Source organism: Artemia franciscana, chromosome 8 (genome assembly GCF_032884065.1).
Source record: "Artemia franciscana chromosome 8, ASM3288406v1, whole genome shotgun sequence".
Taxonomy (NCBI): domain Eukaryota; kingdom Metazoa; phylum Arthropoda; class Branchiopoda; order Anostraca; family Artemiidae; genus Artemia; species Artemia franciscana.
Window position 1 is genome coordinate 29,269,269 of NC_088870.1, and position 24,319 is coordinate 29,293,587.

At 35.0% G+C, this 24,319-nt stretch overlaps 1 protein-coding gene across 1 annotated transcript in view; it reads right to left on the reverse strand.

Annotated features, from left to right (window-relative positions):
* Window positions 1–24,319, reverse strand: part of LOC136030254 (bone morphogenetic protein 2-like) — a 40,518-nt gene that overhangs the window by 5,107 nt on the left and 11,092 nt on the right. The window contains exon 3 of the mRNA XM_065709094.1: window positions 13,986–14,198. Coding sequence (XP_065565166.1) covers window positions 13,986–14,198 — 213 coding nt within the window. The remainder of the gene's footprint in view (window positions 1–13,985; window positions 14,199–24,319) is intronic.

A 24,319-nucleotide genomic window follows, 5' to 3' on the forward strand; every position in this document is an offset into this window, starting at 1 on the left:
GTTTTCATTGAAAATGCCTATTTGGCATTTTCGACGAGAAAAGCGAAAAAAAGACAAAGTTGCCCCAATAGATTTTTGAAAATACATCTTTTACCGGTAAATTTTCATGAATTGACGCCACGGGGTCTTGAGAACATAATCAACGTCATTTATTCATTGTCCTATTGAAAAGAAAAATTTTAAGTTTAAAAAAAAGAAGAAAATCTGAGCAGAATGGGCAAGATCAGAAAAGTAAGATTTTAGTAGATTGATTAGCCAAGAAAATGGGCTTATAATTCGTTTTATAGAAAAAAAAACTTTTGTTTTATTGTGCCTTCATCAGTGGTACATTTATTTTTGTAAGGTCCCAGAAGAACGTTGGATGATAAAAATGAAAAAAATTACTGCGTACGATTGCTAGCAATTACTGCGTACGATTGCTAGCACGGCGGAAACGCAGCTCTTATTGTCATTAGCAAAGATCCTAAATATCCAAAAAAGAAATAAACATCTTTGAAACGTTTCGATTAAAACACCTTAACGAGGTAGAAGATGGCACTGCTTTTCAGTTACTTTTCTTCTTATTCTATTAAAGCTGATTTTAAATATATAAGTTTCATCAAGTTTAGTCTTACCCATCAAAAGTTAAGAGCCTGAGAAAATTTGCCTATTTTTCGTAAAAAGAGAAAAACACACCCTAAAATGGTGGGACCTGGGACGACTTTTCCATGAATAATTTATCATGGGAGAAGAGAATTTGCATGAATTGGGCGCTGGATTTTTCAGCATTATTGAAAGAACAATGATAAATTAAACTAAAAAAAGTTTTTTCAACTAAAAGTAAGGAGTAACATTAAAACTTAAAACAAACGGAAATTATTACGTATATGAGGGGGTTCGTCCCCTCCTCAATATCTCGCTCTTTACGCTAAAGTATTTTTAATAATTTCAAAAGAGCTATTTATTCTAATTAAACGGCCTTTGTGATGTAGGGGTCATTCTTAAAGAACTAGAACAAATTCGAATTTTAGTGTAAAGAGTGAGGTATTGATTAGGGGGCAAACCTCCTCATATATGTAATAAAATATACGAATATAGAAGTCTTTACGCAAGTTAATTTGTAAGTTATGTATCTTTATTACTAACAAAAACGTTCGTAAATAAAATTAAAAGTTTTAGTGGCCTTTTGAAGTAATCAAAAAATTGGAGGGCAACTAGGCCCCCTCCCCTGCTCTTTTTTCCTCAAATCGTCCGATCAAAACTTTGAGCCGAAAAAAAGTAAAATTAATATGCAAATTTCGTTTTATTTATTCATATTCGGTGAGCCAAAATCAAAACCTGCATATATTCAAAAACGTTCAGAAATTAAATAAATAAAAACAATTTATTTAACTGAAAGTAAGCAGTGACATTAAAACTTAAAACGAACAAAAATTATTCCGTATATGAAAGGGGCTGTCCCCTCTTCAATGTCCCGCTGTTTACACTGAAGTTTGATTCTTTCTCACAACTTTACTTTTTAAAGCTATAAAAACCTTAACGTAAAGAGCGGGGCATTGAGGAGGGAACAGCCCTTTTCATATAAGGAATAATTTCTGTACGTTTTAAGTTTTAATGCTGCTCCTTACTTTCAGTTAAAAAAATTGTTTTCTTTTTTAATTTAGTTATATATTGAACCAAACGTACAACGAAGAGAATTTACCATAAATGAGTTAATGGAACTTTAAACTTGCAAAAATTACAACTAATAATAAACACACAGTTCAAACGGAAAAAAAATACAAAAAGCAATAGCTGGGCTGCAACTTTCCCCCTAACTTCCCTAGTGTCATTTAAACTTTAAAGTATGGAGAGCAGAACAATGCATAAATAAACAAGTTTCGACAAGACAATATTTAAACTTTAACGTTTGTGATAATCAATTTGGCGTTACACTTATTTTCGTATTTATGTTTTCCTTCTAATTCTATTTTATTCAAAAGTATGGATACTTGATAGCTACGGGAAACTTGTAAAACATCTACTGACAATTTTCGAATGAGTGTGCTTGACTTCCAGAAAAACTGCAAATGCTATCTACGCTAGATAGGGGACGTTCAATCTTCGTTAGGTCTTCAAGTCTCCGGCAAAAAGGGAAGACAAACAAACCGCTTACAGAAGGCTTTACATTTAATCGTATGTGGCTCAGTAAAGAGATCAATATCTTTCAAACTATTTTTACCTCGATTTCATTCTGATTAACAACTACAATCCTGAAATCTACAGAAGAATGTCCCTATAAGGTTATGGAACCGCATAAAGCCATAAACAAGCACATCCGGTTTAAGAAATTTAAGACTTTTTAATAGGTTGCAAAAATCCTTTTTATGTACTCGGCCTTGGTGCAAATTAATAAAAGTATAATACACAGATTCTCCCAAATAACCCTGGTTTCTAACAAAATTGCCAGTTATAATCAGGGTTAGTAAAGTCAACATCCACTTTATTTAATTTTTTTTTTTTTTTTTTTTTTTTTACATGACAGAGATGTTTGCACAAAATATCTTGGAAGATTTTAAATCAACTAAAAAACGATAAATCAGCAATACATCTTGAATCATGGAGATTACCAGGAAAAGAATCAGTTTTAGTAAAATGGGTCTATTCTTGATTATTTATTGATAATTAAACAGGACTGATGCAGTAAACCTTTCCCAAGCGGTCCTAAAAGAAGAAACTAGGCCTTGGTTATTGAAATAAATATTCCTCTATAGAAAAAAAAAGAAATTCATAATCATAGCCGCAAGCTTTCACACGAGTACAGGAATGCTAGCACGAACGACAGGGGATGGGCTTTGGGTTCATGGTCCCCAAAATATCTAAATTTTTACGATTTGTCATATAATTCATTACGTCCTCGCTATAATCCGCCTGTATTTACGAATGCTAAATTTCGACTTTATTCCTTGTTCTGGCGGTATTCTGCTGAAATATAGTATACTTTAAACAAAAACAAAACTTTCTTAGAGAGAGTCTCTAGCTCTCTCCCGAAAAGTAGTAATCTTGTGCATGCCCATTATTAGAGTCGATACCAGAATCGCCTTTTTTTTCGCAGTATTAAACTCTAAAAGAAATCTGAAATCCGAGTTGATTATTTTCAGACATTAACTAAATAACCTCGCTCAATAATTATTTCAGTGTGCTTATTATTTCTTGTAATTTGATATTCTTGCGACTTAAATATTTTTTCTTGTGATTTATTTTATTTTCCTGTGTTTTATTTCTAGTGATATGATAATTTTACCGGGGGTGCCATGGAGAGGGGGATTTAACTTTCCCTAGTTTTTGTCTTGACTCTGTCTCTCAATTCTTATTTTTAAAACAGTAAAAAACTTTAGCGTAAAGAGCGGGGCGTTGATGAGGAAGCACGTTGGTGAGGAGAGACATTAATGAAGGAGATTTTAAGACAATAAAGCTCAGTTGCAAATCTTGCATGTGTGTCTGTTTTTGTTTTTTTTTTTTCATTTTGTACTCCGCTTGTTTTTGTACTGAGTAGGCAAGAAAATAAGTTATTAAATTATTATTATTTCTTATCGAACTCGAGCTTACACAAAACTTTACTATTCTTCTGTAAAGTAACACACTTGTCCAATTGATGATATGGCAGAGATAATGTTGAACATGAATATATCGTTGTTGAGCAAGAAGAACTTGTATTCAGCAAGCAGGTGTTTGTTTCATAAATAATGCAAATACCATTCACATTCCTCTTCTACTCATAAAAAGGCCATACAATATGAAGGTGTCTCTGACATTATATACTGCCAAAGTTTAAGAATCAACAGTTTTTTTATGCCAAATCGATTAAATACAAGGCTCGCAGATTAGTCACATGCCCAAAGGGATTGAACAAATGAAGTGGGGCTCTAAAACTGTCTTATTATATTTTCTACTCGCTTTTCGACAATTATATCAGCTTTTTCGTTCAAGCAAAAATGAGCACATAATAAAATAAAAAATTGGTAATGTTGAAAAACCTTAATCATCAGATAACTTTAATTTAATTTTGTACGCCTATGCATAGGGCCCAATCCAGGATTATTGTTCGAAAGGGATATTTTTTTCGGGGGAGAGGGGTACAAAAAAACTTTTTAAAAACTTAGGAACTCAGGCTCCTGTCTATTTGCTACCCTTTATCCTCAGATCCATGTGAAACTAAGTCATTTTCATTTACATATAGATATTATAACCAACAACTATCTTTAAATTGCTTATTACCATTAAACCTATTGACTGTAATACATAGCACATTAATAGCTGGCATTTGTCGTCATTTCCTAAAAGCATTCGTTAATTTCTATTGTCTTTTTCATCGCCTGTCAAAACACAGTGACATTTCAAGATTCTAATACTCTCATCTGAATGCTTCTGATGATCATCAATGTCATTCATCAAATGACATTGATGATGTAGCTGAGTGTTTTGCTAATTCAATCTTATCATTATTACTCATAGTAAAACTCGTTATCTAGTAAATACTGGAGACAACAAAGAACGAAGAACAGAAAAAGAGAAAAGAAAACAAACTGACTTCATGACAAATAAATAGAGCTGCACTTAAATAGATGATCAATAATAGTGAGTTATATTCATATTGCAGCTCTTAACTATACACGACGCACCACCATAGAGTACCAACGAAAGTTCTCAGTAACAGTTATATTTTTCATTTAATAAGGTTACAGCTTACTCAGTGTTAGCTGCTCTGAACGATTCTTGAGTTGCAGGCCCTCGGAGGGAGTTGAAGGGGTTATTTAGCGAACCTTAAGAAGCATGAACGAATTTTTCTTTTATCTGACTTAGTAAAAAACAAAAAAAAACCAAAGGGGGTCAACATATAGAATGTGGTGAAAGGCGACTCAATTGAAAGAGATAGGCTACTAGGAGATATCGGTTGAAGCGCCATTTTGCAGTAACTATGGATGCATGATGCATATACAGTACCATTTCCATGAGAGATGAGATTTAGCAGGATCAAGATTTGCAGGTGTGAAAAAGAGTTGAGGCGATTGGAAGTCCCACATACGTGATACTTTCAACTGACAGAACTAAAGAAGAACCAAGGGTCATTTACGGGATCGGACTGCTTTCACGCCAGTTGAAAACAAGAAACTCATATTTCTTATTTTAAACTTGAGACCAAGTTCAGGCATTCCGCGTTAATTAAGATTATTGTGTATCAAAATGATGCAATCAATAAATTTTATTTTCAAAGTAAACCTTAAATCCTGAAAATTGGACGAGTGAGGCAATCAAATCGCCTCACATTACCGAATGTTCTCTAGTTACTATAATGCTCCATAAGTCCAGCACGTCAAATAAGTAAACATATATTTCGAGGCCAGGCAAAATACCCCCCACCCTTTGTGGACATGGGATGACCTAAGCGTTTCGAGGCACAATAGAGCTGCACAATCCTCGTTCAACAAGTTATTTTTTGAATAACAGCCTTTTAGGCTTTATAGCCCTTTTTGAAACTGGTCAGTTTTAAAGTCACATTGAACATGTTAATGGCTATATTACTAATGAGCTGAATCACGTGCAATAAAATGGCTCTTGCAGGAGTTGCTGCAAAATAAAAATTACATAAATATGTGGAAAATGTAGCCATATCCATGAAATATATATATATACATAATTACATTCAAGACGGCCAGATTACTTTCAATACAAAAAGCGAATATGCCTTTCTCTGTAAAAAAAAAATCCTATAGTTTTACGCAAATGGGAGGGGTGTATGGAAAGTTTTTATGATGTAGTCCTTCTTGATGAAATTTTGAGAACCCACCCACCCTCAGAGCATATTGAGCAAAAAAAATATTAAGATACACAGAACTCAAATTTGGACCTAGGCTACAGGCGCAATTTCTTGGAACATGAAAGTCCTCAAATGTGCTCCTCTAAAATTTTGGCCACAAACACCTTTGCTCAAAAAGGGATTTTAGAATAACAAAGTAGCGTTGATCTTCACATCAACTAGTTCTAATCCTTAACAGGCTTATAATTTTCCACTATCAGCTTCAAAGAATGAAGAATGCCCTTCTTTCAAATAGTTCTTCTTTGGCATCAATCACAGCCAATCTGACAACTCTGTCTCTGAAGTGTAAAGAAAATATCTACTGCGATTGTAAGCAATTTCTTGGCTTGATAGCATCGAAGATCCTGAAACTGACTTAAGGCGTTTGTAAGAATAATGCCAGCCAATCCCTAAATTTAATTACGCCCTCCTGATATGTCAATTAGTTGAAACCTGAATATTATGGTTTTGTAACACTGAAAGCTATTAAATAATATTAAAAGAAATATCAAAGAGTCAGAAAATTAAAAGGCCGAATTGAAATTAGTAGCATTATTAGAAAGAAGTTTTAGTAATACATACAAATTATTACCAAAAAATATCCACATAGAACATAGATTCGCCCTCCCTAAACCCATTCTAAGCCCCAACTTTCGAAGTCGTTGTGAAAACTTGGGCTTCAAACTGCAACGAGGGAGGGGAAGGGGACAATTTCAAGGAATAGCCAAACGAAGACCACTCTCAATTTTGACACTGCGTACAAGCGTTAACAAGGCAGAATTACCATATGTAAATATTATTTTCGTTTCCTGTTCAGAATTGACCAAATAAGCAAGTCTTTTTTTGATGTAAAAAAAAGTATTTTTTTTTTGTTTCTAAAGGTAGACAGCGATGAGGACGAATGTAAAACAAGCCGAAGGTATCTCTATATGAGTGGGGAAGCTACCACAATCTCTCAACTCCAGCTCTTTCAAACAGTTCGTGGTAACGAACTGTAGTAAGGAGCGACCCGGCTCAATAGTAACCAAAAGTCTAAAAAATGGAATTTTGGTACCAATAGCTACATCAAAAGAATCGCATTTTAATGCTGATTTTAAATATATAAATTTCATCAAGTTTAGTCTTACCCATCAAAAGTTACGAGCCTGAGAAAATTTGCGTTATTTTAGAAAATAAGGGGAAACACCCCCTAAAAGTCATAGAATCTTAACGAAAATCACACCATCAGATTCATCGTATCCGAGAACCCTACTGTAGAAGTTCCAAGCTCCTATCTACAAAAATGTGGAATTTTATATTTTTTGCCAGAAGGCAGATCACGGATGCGTGTTTATTTGTTTTTTTTCCCAGGGGTGATCGTATCGACCCAGTTGTCCTAGAATGTTGCGAGAGGGCTCATTCTAACGGAAATGATAAGTTCTAGTGCCCTTTTTAAGTGACCAAAAAATTGGAGGGCACCTAGGCGCCCTCCCACGCAAATTATTTTCCCAAAGTCAACGGATCAAAATTCTGAGATAGCCATTTTATTCAACGTAGTCGAAAAACCTTATAACTATGTCTTTGGGGACGACTTACTCCCCCACAGTCCCCGTGGGAGGGGTTACAAGTTCAAAACTTTGACCAGTGCTTACATATAGCAATGGTTATTGGGAAGTGTACAGGCGTTTTCAGGAGGATTTTTTGGTTGGAGGCAGGGGTTGAGAAGAGGGTAATATGCTGGGGGAACTTTCCATCGAGAAATTTGTCATGGGGGAAGAAAATTTCCATGAAGGGAGCGCAGGATTTTCTAGCATTATTTAAAAAAAACAATGAAAAAGTTTTTTTTCAGCTGGAAGTAAGCAGCAGCATTAAAACTTAAAACGAACAGAAATTATTACCCATTTGAGGGGCTCACCTCCTCCTAATACCTCGCTCTTTACGCCAAAGTATTTTTAGTAATTTCAACTATTTATTCTGCGGCTTTTGTTATTCAGGGGTCATTCTTAATGAATTGGGACAAAATTTAAGCTTTAGTTTAAAGAGCGAGGTACTGACGAGGGGGCGAACTCCCTCATATATGTAATAAAAACATAAGAATACAAAAGTTCTTTAAGTAAAAAATTAAAAGTTCTAGTTGCCTTTTTAATTAACCGAAAATCGGAGGGCAACTAGGCTTCCTCCCCCGCTCTTTTTTTCTCAAAACCATTCGATCAAAACTATGAGAAAGCCATTTAGCCAAAAAAAAAAAAAAAAATGTACAAATTTCGTTTTAATTATTCCTCTGCGGAGAGCCAAAATCAAAACATGCATTGATTCAAAAACGTTTCAGAAATTAAATATAAAAAAAAGTTTTTTAAATGAAAGTAAGGAGCGACATTAAAACTTAAAACGAACAGAAATTACTCCGTATATGAAAGGGGCTTTTCCTTCTCAACGCCCCGCTCTTTACGCTAAAGTTTTTTACTGTTTCAAAATGTAGAGTTAAGATAAAGAGTCAAACTTTAGCGTAAAGAGCGGGGCGTTGAGAAGGAAAAGCCCCTTTAATATACGAAGTAATTTCTGTTCGTTTTAAGTTTTAATGTCGCTCCTTACTTTCATTTAAAAAACTTTTTTTTTATATTTAATATGATAAAATATGACTAGTGGCTTCCTGGAAGCATGATAGAATGCGAGAAATATAGCAAGACGGTAATTACAGGTGTTTTATTTACTGATTGTCTTGCAAAATGCTTGAACTGTCAATGGTGTTTAAAGCAAATACAACCTAATGAGCCATTCATTATATAAGCTTTCTAATAACTTAAACTTTGTACTAGCGTTAAACACATTTATCCTTGAGGCTTTGACATAAATAAAAGTCAAATATTAGCGTAAACAGTAAGGAATTGAGAAGTTGGCCGTGTTCCTCACACGTGGGACGATCTCTGTCTGTTTTAAGTTATAACGTAACTCTTTGCTTTCAATTGATAAAAAAAGATCGTTGATATATAATTTATGTTTGAACAATCTCATTCAGCGTTGGCCTAAATATAAGGAGGCCACCATTCCTCGAGCTCTGGTGCATAAGTTACGATTTAATTCTTGTCTGAGAATCTTCAGAGAATAAGGGGTTATATTTTCGTTAAATTAAGCCCTCCATCACTGTGCTTCCATCTAACAACAATCGTTTCCTGTTAAAAATTGCCGTTTCCACAATAAGAGAGTAGCTTCCATTCCCTGAACGCCAATTTAGCTCGCCTACGCCACGTATGTTAGCCCAAATCAGGAAAATCATCTCTCTATATTGATTTACAGAATCTCTCAAGGGAAATTTAAAAAACTGTGTCTAATAATATACGTCATGAGGCCTTAGACCCTTACCCCTCAAAAGGATCATCTGAGATTCCCCCAATAGCTTGTCCAGAGCTTTGCAATACTGCACTACAACTACTGCTACAAGTGACTCACTGGCTCTCACCTAAATGTTGGAAGCCTGCGCTTTGCTGCGGCGCTACCTCTTTGTTAATGAAAAAGATAATGGCACTCATTTCGTTTGAATGAGCCCTCTCCCAATGTTTTACAATCTGTAGTTCCCTCCTCGCTCAAAAAAAGGTATCCGTGACCCTTTCTTTTGCGAAAAATGTTAAATATTGAATTTTTGTAGACAGAGGCTTGAAACGTCCGTTTCAGGGTTCTCGGACATTTTGAATTTAAAGGTATAAGGTTCAACAGGATCACAATGATGTAGGGATCCTTTTTGAAAAATTGTGTAAATTACATATGTCACTGAATATTGTTTAGCAAAATTAATATTAACGAATTTCACAACAGCATAAAAAGCAGATTCTGTTATTCATATATTGTTATTAAAATTCCGTTTCAAAGAGTTTCTGTTTCAATTGAAAATTGTCACTTTTTACTTACAGTTCATTACCAGGAACAGTCTGAATATTTATAAATTCCAACCATTTTAAGCACTCAAAATTTCAAAAGTTCAGTGACAAGGAAGTTAAGAAACGGAAACAACTGCAGTTACAATTAAAAAGTAAATAAAGTAATTACACCTGATTTATTACTCGATTTTAGTGGAATTTCCACAACAATCCACTATTGACTAAATAATTTAAAGTTTTATATTTTTGTTTCTAATACTGAAAAATCGGACTTATTAAGTCTTTTGGCAGACATACGAATTATGGTCAAGGAATTTCAATAGGCTACATTCTCCAAAACCCCCCACAGGATTTTTGAACGGTTTATAGGCATGCAAAAGGCGTGGAGGAGGAGGATTCCCCAAAAAATTGAAAGAGAGTGTTCTAAAATTTCAATCTTCGTATTTCTGGCCCTCCCTCCACTTGGACTTGTTTGCAGTTATGGTTGAAGAGTATATTACAAACTTCAACGCATGCCAAGATTGATTGACCACAGAAAAAAAAAACGTTCCAACGTGCAAAATACAGGAGAAAACCTAATAAAATATGAATTAATAAAAAAAAATACCTATAAAGAGTACAATTACAGGAAAAAAAACCTTATATACGGTTTGAATGACCATGAAAACCCCTTTTTTTATAGAGAATAAAAAAAAGAACCTCTTTTTCTATAGTAAGACATATGCTACCTAAAAAATGGTTTGTGTTATGGCTTTAATCAATACATCATCACTTTCTACTCTTGCAATGAAAAATAATTTAATGTTCTTTTAAGCAAGCATTTTCTTTTAAGCAAAATTAAGAGTTAAAATAATCGGATAAAACGGCAAAAATCCTGACTAGCAAGGCAATGAATCAATCAATCATCATGACAGGGTTGGTAGAACACAGGCACAAATAGAGGAAAGGTGTAATTAGAGTCCTACATAAAAATAACCATGAATAATAAAATGACCAATTCAAAGGATCTTTTCAAATAAAGATCTAAGTAATTTTGAAATCTCCATGAAATAATTTTAAATGGTTGCTTAAATTGCAATTTTTATTTCTTACAGACTTGTCTGAAGACAGTGACCCTGGTAACATGACATATATTAGGATGGATTTTTGTCAAATTAAGAATCGGGCTTACTCAGGCATGCTTTCTAGAATTTTCGGACCCTTTTTTGGGGAGAGGGCACGGGGAGTTCGTCACAACCACAAAAAAGCGAGATATATCAACAACTTAGGAAAGTATTGGGGTGATTATAAAAACTTAAGAGATTTTGCTAGAAGGGGGCCAGAAGGCTCACCCTACCTATGAATCTACCTACATTTCTGGTACCAGTCTTCCTAAACAAAGCACGAAGGAGCCATCAGTTTACCCTTGCCCTTAAGCACCTTCTTTGGTTTGCAAGATACATGCAGTTTTGTTGGTTAAATTTTATTTGACCACTTGCTGAAATATTTGAAAACAATACGTTTAATATTACTTCCGTTTTTATTCATTTCTCACTAAATTGAAGCAGAAACATAATTTCCTCGACTTAAATACATAGAATGAACTAAGATTAGTCGGAAAACATACACCAAAGAGGTCAAAGGATAAACCAAGGAAGGAATCGTCCTCCTTAAAACTAGCCAAAATGTTCACTATTGAGATCCATATAGCCTAAGTCACTATTAAATTGTCTTTGTCTTTTTAACTAGTACATCAAGCCTTTATTCTAATTCTAGCGCATCTAGATCTTACCCAATGTACTAGCACTAGAACTATAGCTATTTATTATTAGGTAACCACGCTTCAGAAGTCGTAACATCTAAGATAGAAACAGAAGTAGGGGGCTTCTTAGATCTTCTCTCCCCTCCCCCGATATTAGAATTTTTCAAGTTTTACAGTAATCTTCCAGAGTAATTCTCCCGTTTTTCCCCTGTTTTGCCAATTTTTTCTGTTTCCCACAAATATCTTCAGAGATAGGCTAGCCTGTTAGGCTATTCTAATATATTCAGGTTACTCTATTCTAATATATCTTCAGAGGTAGGTTAGCCTCTTAGGCTATTCTGATACATTTTTTACAAGCTTGTATTGTTTAAGTTTCTTACCAATTCATACGTTTCTGAGGATTCTTAGCTAAAACTTTTGTTTCCACGAGCCAACAGAAAATTGAAGCAAAGATTGTTAGTTAACACGAACGGCAAAAAAAACCTTTGACCACGATTTACTGCGATCCCTTATTATCATTAACGACGGTTTTTGGAAGAAGTTTAGTAGGTTGTTCAGCTTGTTTTGTATTATTTTAACTACTATCTTAAATAACAAAACTAAGCATCATTCATTGTAAATTACGCTGTAGGTCTACCTTCTGAGAAAATAACAATTGTACTACAAATAAATAACCTGTAATAGTCATGGTGGGACTGTGCAAGTTAGATTAAAAAAAAGAAAACAAAATATCAATGACATAGATGTTAGCAGTATTTTAGACAAATATAACAGTTGATCAACTGAAAATATGTGTGGTATGACTGAACAAAAAGATCAGGCTGATAGACAACTGGAACTACGAGCCACACAGAGACTGAATTTTAGTGACTCTTATCGAAGATGGAACAGCATTCTTGCAACTTAAAGGATGATTGAAATCAATGATTCAGTCCGACCAGGATAAAACACCACAATTAATAAGAGGGAATGCCAAATATATGGGTCCTAGGAGTATTCCCTCAGAAAAAATGCAACCCGCTCTGTTTGAGTTCACTCAAAAGGCGTTTCTTAGTATTTTTTTTTAGCACTGAGGCGTAGGTCCTTGCCGAAATATCTGCTTCTGTCTTTTGTTGTTTTTTTTCGATTGACTGAAAATCATCCTTGCTTTCTTGATTTATTTTTAATTGTTTTTTCCTGAGCTTTTTTTGTTAAACATCCCCCCTCGGAAAATTCGCACATGAAAGTTCCTCCTGCATGCAAAACTGAGCAGGCAAAGGGAAAGTGTAGCAAATAAAATAATGAAGAAAAGAAAGAATTTTAGAATGTTCTAAATTTTACCAACTAATTTTGGTGATATTGATGTCAAAACTACTTCCTTCCTTGTTCTTTATCGACTGAGACTCATCTTCTTTCATTGATTTTACGTTATATATTTCTATAAAATCATTTGCCCGAATACAAAAACTTGAGTCAGTAAAATAGTGGCTCTTCGCGCCACTATTTTACTGACTCGAATTTTTAATCGAACTGGTAGAAAACATTGCGGGAGGGTATTCCCCTCCCACTATACGTGAAGCCCTGCTTACAACTGTAGTACATGATACAAGTGCACCCCTCGCGGTCGAAAAAGCGTTCAGTAGGCGCACATCAGAAGGTTTCCTCGTCTGAAGTACCTTACTTGTACGGACTACGTGACTTTTCATGAATGAATGCGCGACCGTGCTGAATTACTTCCTCCGCAACTGGGAAGTTCAGTACAACATTTTTTATACTTTTAGATTGATTGCCTTCCTTAAAATTTTTAATCGGTAGCAACTTGGTCATCCATGGGGTAGAATTGTAGTTTGGTGCCAAAAAAAGGCCACTTTCCACAATCTTTATGGGTTACTTTAAAGGGGCTCTAGAACTTCTAATTGTTTTTCGAATGAGCCTTCTTCTTATCTTCTAGTAAAATCAGTGAACCATTGGTGAGCACTAGGACTAATAACCAGTGGCACTAATCAAAGATTTTTTTTTGGAAAGGGGCAGTTTTTTGTTGATTTTTTAATGAAGATATAAAAAAATTCTAATCTATGATGGACATCATTTACCTTTTTTGGTACACAACTACCCTCTCCCTATTTGAAGCCCCTGCTAGCGAAGACTCTCCCTGTCCTCGCGCAAGAATTATACCAAGCTACTTAAGACGTAAAGTCATATTCATCAATGTGGCACGAGGTCCACAATTTTCGTCAATACCACAGAGGTAAGACCGTCGCAATAAGTTTTAATTAGTGGCATATGGATAAAGAAAGGACAAAATCTAAGCGCTGCTCCCACAACAAAATTAACGATTACCAACTAAGCATTACCAAAATGAAGAGATAAAACACAGTTGATTTAAATTAGGGTTCAGCTTGTGAGAGGGAGGTTAAGGCACAAATATCCATTTTTTCGTTTTGGGAAGGAGGGAGTAAGACCGTCGAAGAAACTCCACATAACCCCCTTTCAGAGATATCCTTTCATCATGACTCTTATTGGGATCTTCATTTGGCTGTGGGGAAAGGAGGAAAAGGGGCCCGTGAAAGCACTAAAGATATGAAGAAAATTTTTTTACCCGATAGTGATGGAAAAGTGCGGACAGTATTTGCATCTTGGGTATGCTTCCCGCTTAGATTTATGGAGGTTGTATCGACATCCATCCCGGTTTGTATTTTGTAGAGTTCTAGCAAAAAATCTGGTATTACAACGTTCTCTCTCTTTGGGCGAGGTCGCTTCTTCATACCAAGCATTTGTAGCAAATTTGTCTCTAGTTCTGAGGTGGCTTCACCTAAAATGAATTTGGATAAATTTCTGAGGAATGTATCACATAGTCAAATCTGGACAAATGACTCTATTTTAAGCCTTCCTGAAAATATAGCGTAAAAAAAACCCACTAAAGGTCTAAAAAAAACTCACGGCTCCAAACTCTATCCTTCACAGAAACATATTTTCTCGTGCAAGATGTTACAGCTAGCAAATAAGGTCGCTTGACAACGTCCTATCGTCAAAAATAGAGCGTTGCGTCAAGGCCATTATTCTTTCACCATCAAATCCATGGGTTAACTAAAGATTTAAGACGAGGATGACTTTGTTCTTCCTCTACTTCAATTTTGCATACGCGGGGTGGCTGAATTAGCTATGGTTCATCAACATAATGTGTCCTTCTTACTGCCCTTGCTACTTAGCTGATTATTTTCCTTCTTATTAATCTCACAATATGGTTGTAAATTTAGATTTGCTGATTTCATATCTAAATCAAATTCTTATCTAATCTGAAATCATGATAGCATAGTATTCCAGGAACTACCAACTAAGTTACAATCAAGTTTTGGCTCAAAAATATGGCAAGAAATATTCGGAACTTTCTTCGACGCTTGACAGCTTTCAATGCTCGAGAAAGACTACATGTTATATTATTACAGGGAAAACCCCATCACAACAGCGTTCACCCGTTTTTGTAGTAGGATGTTTAAGAATTAACCTTGGTTTAATAAGATTAAATCTATCTACCCACTAGTACTACTCATTGACCTTGAAGAACATGAATTGTTATAAATTGTTATCTTGGATCAGCTTTCCTTAGCTTTCTAGTGACATCTGTTTCTTTTGGAAAAGCTATATCTTTTACGTCCCCTCGCCAAATTAACACTATTCGAAGTCATTCTTAAATGCTTATAAAATATTCCATGAATGCCTCATGCTCTCATTCTTAGTATAAAAGAATTTTATTTTTTTTGCATTGCCAAAAAAAAATATTTCTCACTTTTTAGTTTGGAGATAAAAGCATTTATTTAAAGAAAAAAATCTTTGTTAATTTTTCTATTTTTAAATAGAAATCGGTGGATTACTGTGTGGGAAAAGCCCAAATAGTCCAAATCTCGATGCCTTCAGATAAATATAGGAAGAGGTATGGTGGGGGAGGGGCAGAAATTGATCTCTTATCTCCCTTTATTTATACTAAGCCTGAATAGGGGTGTTACGGGGTGATACCTCTCTTTTTATTGCAGAAAAACATTTCTGACTTTTATTATAAAGCTTCATTAAACTAAACTAATTTGCTTCGTATTTCATAAAAATATATGCAATGATGTGTAAGTGCTATTATGAAGGAGGGGTTGTGGATCATTTTATATGTGGGGGATGCTTCAAAGTATGCTTTTTAGGGCCAAAGATCCTAACTCTCATTGAGATGATGACATAGAATGAGTGAAGGAGAAGGGAGTTAGAAATTGATTTCTCGTAATACTTGTAGTTTACATCTTTATCATGAAAAAAGAGTAACATTAAACCCTGCCACAAGCAGATTTCATTCCGCATAGGAGGGTGACTGGTCCCTCCTCAACCCACCTCGAGGTCTTAAAAACATCGAAAGGTGCTCACTCGATCGAAACTTGAGAGTTCTAGGGCCTTTTCAAAAGTCAAAAGTGATTGGAGAGCAACCAGCCCCTCTAGCCGTTTTTGATATCTGGTACTTCTGTAACCTCTTAGGACATCTGATCCACATTTCGAGCTACCCATTTTTTCAGAATAGTTGGAAATACCAATAAATATGCATCTAAGGACGGCATAGCCCCCAGAGCCCCTGGGATAAAGGCCGTAAATTATGCGAACTGTCAATTCATTACAGATAGATTTTATAGTGGAAAAAAGGGGAAGGGCATGTTTGATCTTGGGAGTCCAGTGAGTTGAAACTCTCAGGGATTATTATCTTGGTCAAAATATCATCAACACTTTGTTGTGGGAAGGACTAAAGGACCTGGAAACGACAAAATTTTTCAAAAACCTTGGGTCATAGAGACTAATATAGATAAATTAATTCAGAGGGTTGCACTCTGAATTTGTCGCTTCTCTAACAAAGAATACTCAAGAAAGAGCCGATTTTTTTTTTTTTTTTTAATTGGCCTTAGACTTATACGAAACTTTTGGTTAAGGGAATCCCATTCCAAAAGGGACAAAAATAACTTCCATTCAAACTACAACCAAAAAAGGGCCAGAAAAGTGCCAAAAAAAAAAAAAAACAGTTTTCCTACCCCTTCAAATGGAAGGCGCTATCTTAGAAACGCGGAAACTGAAAGTTCTTATTAAAAATTCCTTCTTTTTTCCATTATTTTTATTTTTCATGCTATGGCTGCTCAATTTTGCAAGTAGGGCAAATTTTCCATGAGGAAATTTTCTTGGGATAATTTTCAGGGAGAAAATGCGCCTGATATCGTTTATATTATCTCATCCTTAGCAGAGAATGATGCATATCTCATACATTTTCGGGAAGTATTGTCAAAAATCCAGGCTTTGAAATAATTAGTTCATTTTTCTTTTTTTTCGGGGGGGGGGTGCAAGGTTGATGCTCGTCATATTATTGTCAAATACTGTTAAAGGAGATGAAAGCTGCTGTGTGATGCGTGTACGTAGTCACTAAAGTTGTCATTGCCCATGTGTATTTCTTGACATATTATAGGAAATTTCTTTGTAAGAAGTTAAAAAATCCGAGAAAAGTCACCATCAGAGTCATCACAGCCGACAATCTACAGCTGGGCCTTACAGTTCTCGTTCTAAAAAAAAATCAAAGAAAAACCTATGTTAAAAATCACTTATGTCTACTTTTTTTTCAGCAACGCTAGCGGCCTTCTGGATGATCGTAGGATGATGATTAGGGGATCATTCGATAGACAATTCTTCAATAACTGCTTATTATAAATCGATTCTGACAGCAACGGATGAATTACTATATAGCACCGAAAATTACCGTTTTTCTTGCCTGGTAATTTTTTTCCCCACATGACCGTAAGGGGCTCATTTGAAATGCACTCTTTTGTCTATCCAATCTTCATTAAGCTCTTTTATTAGTTCGAGGACAAAGTACTGAATGGCGTAAATAATTAAGGATTTTTGGTGTGACAGGATTTCCCCAGTGCTAGTCGCCTGCTGGAGGGTCACGGGATGGTCGGAAACGTATCTGATCCATTTTTTATAAATCTCTTTTATTAGTTCAAAGACAAAGTACCGAATGGCGTAAACAATTAAGGATTTTCGGTGTGACTGGATTTCCCCAGTGCTAGTCGCCTGTCGGAGGGTCATAGAGTGATCGTAAACGTATCTGATTCATTTTTTTTTAATCTGTTCTATTAGTTCAAAGACAAAGTACCGAATTGCGTAAACAATTAACGATTTTTGGTGTGACTGGATTTCCCTACTGCTAGTAGCCTGCTGGAGGGTCATGGAGTGGTAGTAAACTTGTCTGATCCATTTTTTATAAAGCCCTTCTATTAGTTCAAGGACAAAGCTCCGAATGAGGTAAACAATTAAGAATTTTTGGTATGACTGGATTTCCCTAGTGCTAGTAGCCTGCTGGACGGTCATGGGGTGGTCGTAAGCTTATCTGAAGAATGAGCTCCTGGTGCTAAGGGTCATCCTTCAGATAACCTTTTTTGCCTATCTGATTTTTATAAACCCACTATGACTACATTACTGAAGTGCCATGTGATGCGAAAAATTGCAATTTTTGGTTCAATCTCTAAAACAAGACCTAATAGGCTACGAGACTATTTAAACCCATTCTAGAGACAATTATTACAGAATATTTCTTTACATGAATATAAAACCAATTGATTTCTAACGCATCATACCGGAAGCATCGCTGCCACGTGAAACTGAGCCTTATTATCTACTTAACAGATGAAATAAGGGGGTTGAAAAAAAACGGTTTCAGTAGCTATACAAAGTGTGGTTAGTAGATGTACAAAGGGACCGCTCTAGTCAGCTCACTTATCTTGGTGCCAGATCCTGTGCGGGCAAACTTCACTTCGAGGCGTCATTTACAGGATGGATAGGGATAGAAGTCTGGCTAGACTCTCCTAGGATGGATATTACAAAAAGAATTGTTTGATGAGAGCATATTAGACAAGGGTAGACACAGTCACTCCTTTTCTTAGGGTTTTTACCTACTTGTGAGTCAGTGTCGAATTGTTTGAAGAACAGCCGAATTATGTTTTACCATAATCTGATAATTATTTTAAATGGAATCATGTGGAGGTATTAGTACCATATCGAAGGGGAGTTATCACCCCCAGGCTTATATGTAGTTTCCTATTATAATCTATCAAGCAAAAAAAAAAAAAAATGATAATCTAGGTAGCAACCCTTTTCTCAAAATCCTGGATTCGCTAATGAGCAGCATCAAATTCTATTAGCTTCCGATTTTTATGGCTATTGTAATTTAGTCCATAAATGCTCTAAAAAGGAAGCTAGAACGCATGAATTCTTCTGTGTACGACTGTTGCTTATCAACTGCTATTTTGATAGTTATTTTCCCCCATGATCAGCAGTCTGTATGAGAGACAAAATTGGAAATGTTTCTGATCAATGTGAGGATCGTGACAGATCAAACTTAATCAATGGTTTTCAAACTTAATACATTATTTCAGAATCAGTCCTAGTGTGACAAAACTATTACTCTGCAACTAAGACCTATGTGAAACAGCTATTACAAATACACTTCTCAGGACCGTGTAAACCGAGATTTGCTTACTTTGATTTTTAATAGCCATAGTTACTGTAACCCTAGCTGTTTCAGTAGCCCTAGCTGAGAGGCTATTCAACATCATTTTATGTAGGCCTACTATATAGCATAATGAAACAACACACTGCAAGTTTTTTTCAGATTTTTATTACACATGTCATTAAAGAAAACATGATCGCAAAAAAAACTTAAAACCTTCATTTTTGTAATCCTGTAATACTAGGAAAATATTGGACTAAGGACGCTCTCCTGGGTGTTGGCTAACAAATGTAGGCCATTACAAGAGGGAAGGGGATAAGGGCGCCGGCAAAAGTAATACATTTATTTGAACAATAATATATTTAATTTTTATGCATTTAATCTTAAAAGAAAATCAAACTAAAATCTAAATTACAGAAAGATTAATTGCTTCCATAGATTATAACAGACGTAGACTTGTCTTGGTGCAATTTCCTACGCCTTGAAATAGTTTACAGAAGGAGTAAAGATACTAAAAAATCATCCTGCCTGCATAGATACCACCTTTTGATTTTATAACGGCCATGTAAAATGTACCTCCTTCATAATAGGACAGTTCTCCCCCTCGAACGTAAATCCCTATTCAGATTAAAACAAAAGGAATAGCGAAAGAAAAGCAAAATTTTAACTTACAATCTAGCTGTAAAATTGACCTGCTTTCTTTTTATTCTCCTATTCAACTAAATAAAATGAACAGGCTCAAAAAAAATATCGTCACAAGTGAATATCATTAAATAGTTTGTGATAAGAAAACTGGAACTAAAAAGCCACTTGGACCAATATTCACCAAAACTAAAAATGGAATTCTCACGACAATTGCTACACCGGCAGTATTGGAGTTTTATGCTGATTCTAAATATATAAAATTCTTTCAATTTATTGTTACTCATCTAAAATCAAAAATCAGAGAAAGTTTAGCTGATTTTAAAAAAGGAAGAAACACCCCCTAAAAGCAAGTGATCTTATTGAAAAATCCCTTTTTTTAGATGCATCACATCAGAGAACCCTACCGTAGATGTTTCAAGCTCCATTAGTCAAAATGTGGAATTTTGCATTTTCTTTTCAGAAGAAATATCGTCGATGCATGTTAATTTGTTTTGTTTTTTTTTCTCAGGGGTGATTGTATCAAACCGAAGGTCCAATGACTAATAGTTCGTGGTAACGAACTGTAGTAAGGAGCGACCCGGCTCAATAGTAACCAAAACTCTAAAAATGGAATTTTGATACCATTAGCTACATCAAAAGAATCGCATTTTAATGCTGATATTAAATATATAAGTTTCATCTGGTTTAGTCATACCCATCAAAAGTTACGACCATGAGAAAATTTGGCTTATTTTAGAAAATAGGGGGATCAACCCCTGAAAATCATAGAATCTTAAAGAAAATCACACCATCAGATTCAGCGTACCAGAGAACTCTCTTGTAGAAGTTTCAAGCTCCTATCTACAAAAATGTGGAATTTTGTATTTTTTGCCAGAAGGCAGATCACGGATGCGTGTTTATTTGTTTGTTTGTTTTTTGTTTAGTTTTTTTTCCCAGGGGTGATCGTATCGACCCAGTGGTGCTAGAATTTTACAAAAGAGCTCATTCTAACGGAAATGAAAAGTTCTAGTGTCTTTTCTAAGTGACAAAAAAATTGGAGGGCACCTAGGCCCCCTCCTACTCTAATTGTTTTCCCAAAGTCACCGAATCAAAATTCTGAGATAGCCATTTTATTCAACGTAGTCAAAAAACCTTATAACTATGTCTTTGGGGATGACTTACTCCCCACAGTCCCCGTGGGAGGGGCCACAAGTTACAAACTTTGACCAGTGCTTACATATAGTAATGGTTATTTGGAAGTGTACAGACGTTTTCAGGGGGATTTTTAGGTTGGGGTGTTGAAAAGAAGGGGATATGTTGGGGGAACTTTCCTTGGAGAAATTTGTCATGGGTTAAGAAAATTTTCATGAAGGGAGCGCAGGATTGTCTAGCATTATTTAAAGAAAAAGCAATGACAAAATAAATATGAAAAAGTTTTTTCAACTGAAAGTAAGGAGAAGCATTAAAACTTAAAACCAACAGAAATTATTACGCATATGATGGGCTCACCTCCTCCTTATACCTCGCTCTTTACGCTAAAGTATTTTTAGTAATTTCAACTATTTATTCTACGGTTTTTGTGATTCAGTGGTCATTTTTAAGAAATTGGACAAAATTTAAGCTTTAGTGTAAAGAGCGAGGTACTGACGAGGGGGTGAACCCCTTCATATATACGTAATAAAAACATGGGAATACAGAAGTTCGTTACGTAAGCTAATTTGTAAGTTACGTATATCTTTTACTAATAAAGACATTTGTAAAAAATTAAAAGTTCTAGTTGCCTTTTAAGTAGCCAAAAAATCGGAGGGCAACTAGGCCTTCTCCTCCGCTCCTTTTTTCTCAAAATCATTCGATCAAAACTATGAGAAAGCCATTTAGACAAAAAAATAAATATGCAAATTTCGTTTTAATTATTCATCTGCGGAGAGCCAAAATCAAAACATGCATTGATTAAAAAACGTTCAGAAATTAAATTTAAAAAAAAACAAGTTTTTTTGACGGAAAGTAAGGAGCGACATTAAACGAACAGAAATTACTTCTTATATGAAAGGGCTGTTTCCTCATCAACGCCCCGCTCTTTACGCTAAAGTTTTTTACTGTTTTAAAAAGTAGAGGTAAGAGAAAGAGTCAAACTTTAGCGTAAAGAGCGTAAAGAGAATTTTGTAATCTTTACCAGAAGAAAGATCACGGATGCGTGTTTATTTATTTAATTTTTTCTAGGGGTGATTGTTTCGACCCTGGGCCTAGAACATCGGTAGAGGACTCATTCTAGCGGAAAAGAAAGGTTTCAATGCCTTTTTAAGTGACAAAAAAGATTGGAAGGCAACTATACCCCCTGCTACGCCACTTTTGCCACCTGCTACGTGAACTTTTCAGGGGAAATTTTACACTGGGTGAACTTACCGGAATTTCTATACGAAATTTCTTTATATGTATTGCTTTCTCTGTACCGATTCAATTTTACGGGTGGAGACGTTAAGGGTAATTGTCCGGGGTAAATTTTCGCCAGGATTGAATTGTCCAGAAGACATTTATGTGAGGAGGGAGATTTTTCCGTGGAGGTGTTATTTAAAAAAAGACGATCAGAAATTAAATAAAAAAACAAGTTTTTTCAACTGAAAGTAAGGATCAAAATAAAAAATTAAAACGAACAGAAATTATTACGTATATGAGGGGGGTTGCCCCCTTCTCAATACCTCGCTTTTTACGCTAAAGTTTAAATTTTGTCCCAATTCTTTGAAAACGACTCCTGAAACACCAGGGTCGTTTAATTAGAACAATAAGTAACTTTTTTATCGTGCCAAAAAACTGTACAATGAAGAGCGAGGTTTTGAGGAGGGGGGGGAACCTCCCTCACATAAGTAATGATTTCTGTTTGTTTGAGTTTTCATGTTGATCCTTACTTTCAGTTGAAAAAAAAACTTTTATTTATTTATTGAAGCTTAGAGACAAACATTTTTCTGAAGGCAACAGAAAAAGTACGTCAATTAAAGTAAAGCATATAAAAATGAAAAAAGTAATTAATTACAAAAAGATACACAAATCAATAGCCTGCTTACTAAAATTAAGATATAAATTCCCAGTTTGCAGTTCTGTTGAACAATGCCGAAGTGTTGGACGGATATTTTTTTTTTTTTTTTTTTTTTAAATATCGACAGTTTGAACTCCAAAATCAAACACCAAATACTTAATGCCTTTAGACTCATTGTTTATAGAAATAACGCGTTATCAAAGTAGCTTGTTCAAAGTAAAACATTAAAAGTGAGATTAAGAAAATAAAATAAATTTTTTAATTAATGTTGTTCATTTAATTTTGAACAATAAAAAATAATATATTTGACACCTCTATACTTCATAACTCTACAAAATTTTATTTTTTTCAAAGTGACAACTAGATAAATACAATTACTCCTGGTAAAAAATAAACGATAATAAAACAAAAAAAAACGTATCCGTTCAGGGGGAAAATACAGAAATTTCCACCATTCCCTTTAGGGGAAACATTTCTGATTATAGCGGCTTCATATATCAGCTCATGGGTACTCTTGCAATGCAAGCAGAAATTGACGGCATATTTTTACCGAAATTGTCCCTTATTAAGTTGTTTCCTTGTATTTTCTACAATTATACGAACTCTCTTGTGTTCTAATAACTGCACTAATTACTAATAAACAAACACATATTTAGGATCACCATAAAAAGCTGATTCTTTGATTGAATGTTATTAATTGTCAGGCTCTTATACTTTCGTTATTGACAAGGACCGTTATTTACTTACCATTCATTACTACGAAGAACTTGATTTTTTTTTTTTTTTTGTTCTTTTTTTTGTCCAACCAAATGATATACAAAAAATGTTTGTGGAATACTGGAAAAAGGTTACTCAGTTACAAACTAGAACTTATATTTCCTTAATAAGGGTCAAAATATTTTGGCAGGCAGCCGACAATGGGGCAACACAACTTTTCCCCATGGTTTTTCCATATTCTTCTCTCTTTCCTTTGGTTTCCTTATAATTACTTCATGGTCCCAAATTTCCAGGGTAGGCCATGCCCCCCTCCCCCTGCCGGCACCCATGAAGGGGGAGGATTGCAAGGTACCAACCTCAACCTACTTTCTTGAGATTCCCCTTGTAATTTTTTATACATTTCTGTACTTGACTCATTTTTCGCCTTATTCACGACGATAAACCCCCCTAAAGTTCATATGTACGTATCTGTTTAAAGATGATGAGATAAAACGTAAGAAAACCCACACATTGTTTTTCCAGAAGATGATTGATTCGTTGAAATCGAAAACATCGAATTATCTTCTCTTAGAAATTTCCCAATTGTTTGTTCTTCCGAATTAATCAATCTGGCCTCTGAAGAACTCAATTATTGGCCTTTCTTGTACCGACTACTAGGGCCCAAAATAGCTCAAGAGATTTGTTCCGATTGACAAAACAGTATTCGCTACTTTGTAGCTCAACCTAGTAATTTCACCTGTGCTTCTTAGCTTAATTGTTTTTGCAATTATTGTGTTTTGATTTTGTACAGCAAAGTTGTATACGACAGAATAAGTGAAAACCTCACTCTAAAAGCATAAGAATTAGTGCCTGTTGTTTAGGCTGAAAAAAAGATCACAAATAGGTACAAGTGTTTAAAGTCTGTTGTTTAAAATGCAAGGTTCTACTTTCAAAAGCAGAGTACTTAATTTCGACAAAGTGCTTAGGGGCTGAACACCTGGTTTTGAGCTAAGGGTTTGGTTTATCATTGTATCAGGGACAGCAAGGATTCATCTAACAGTAG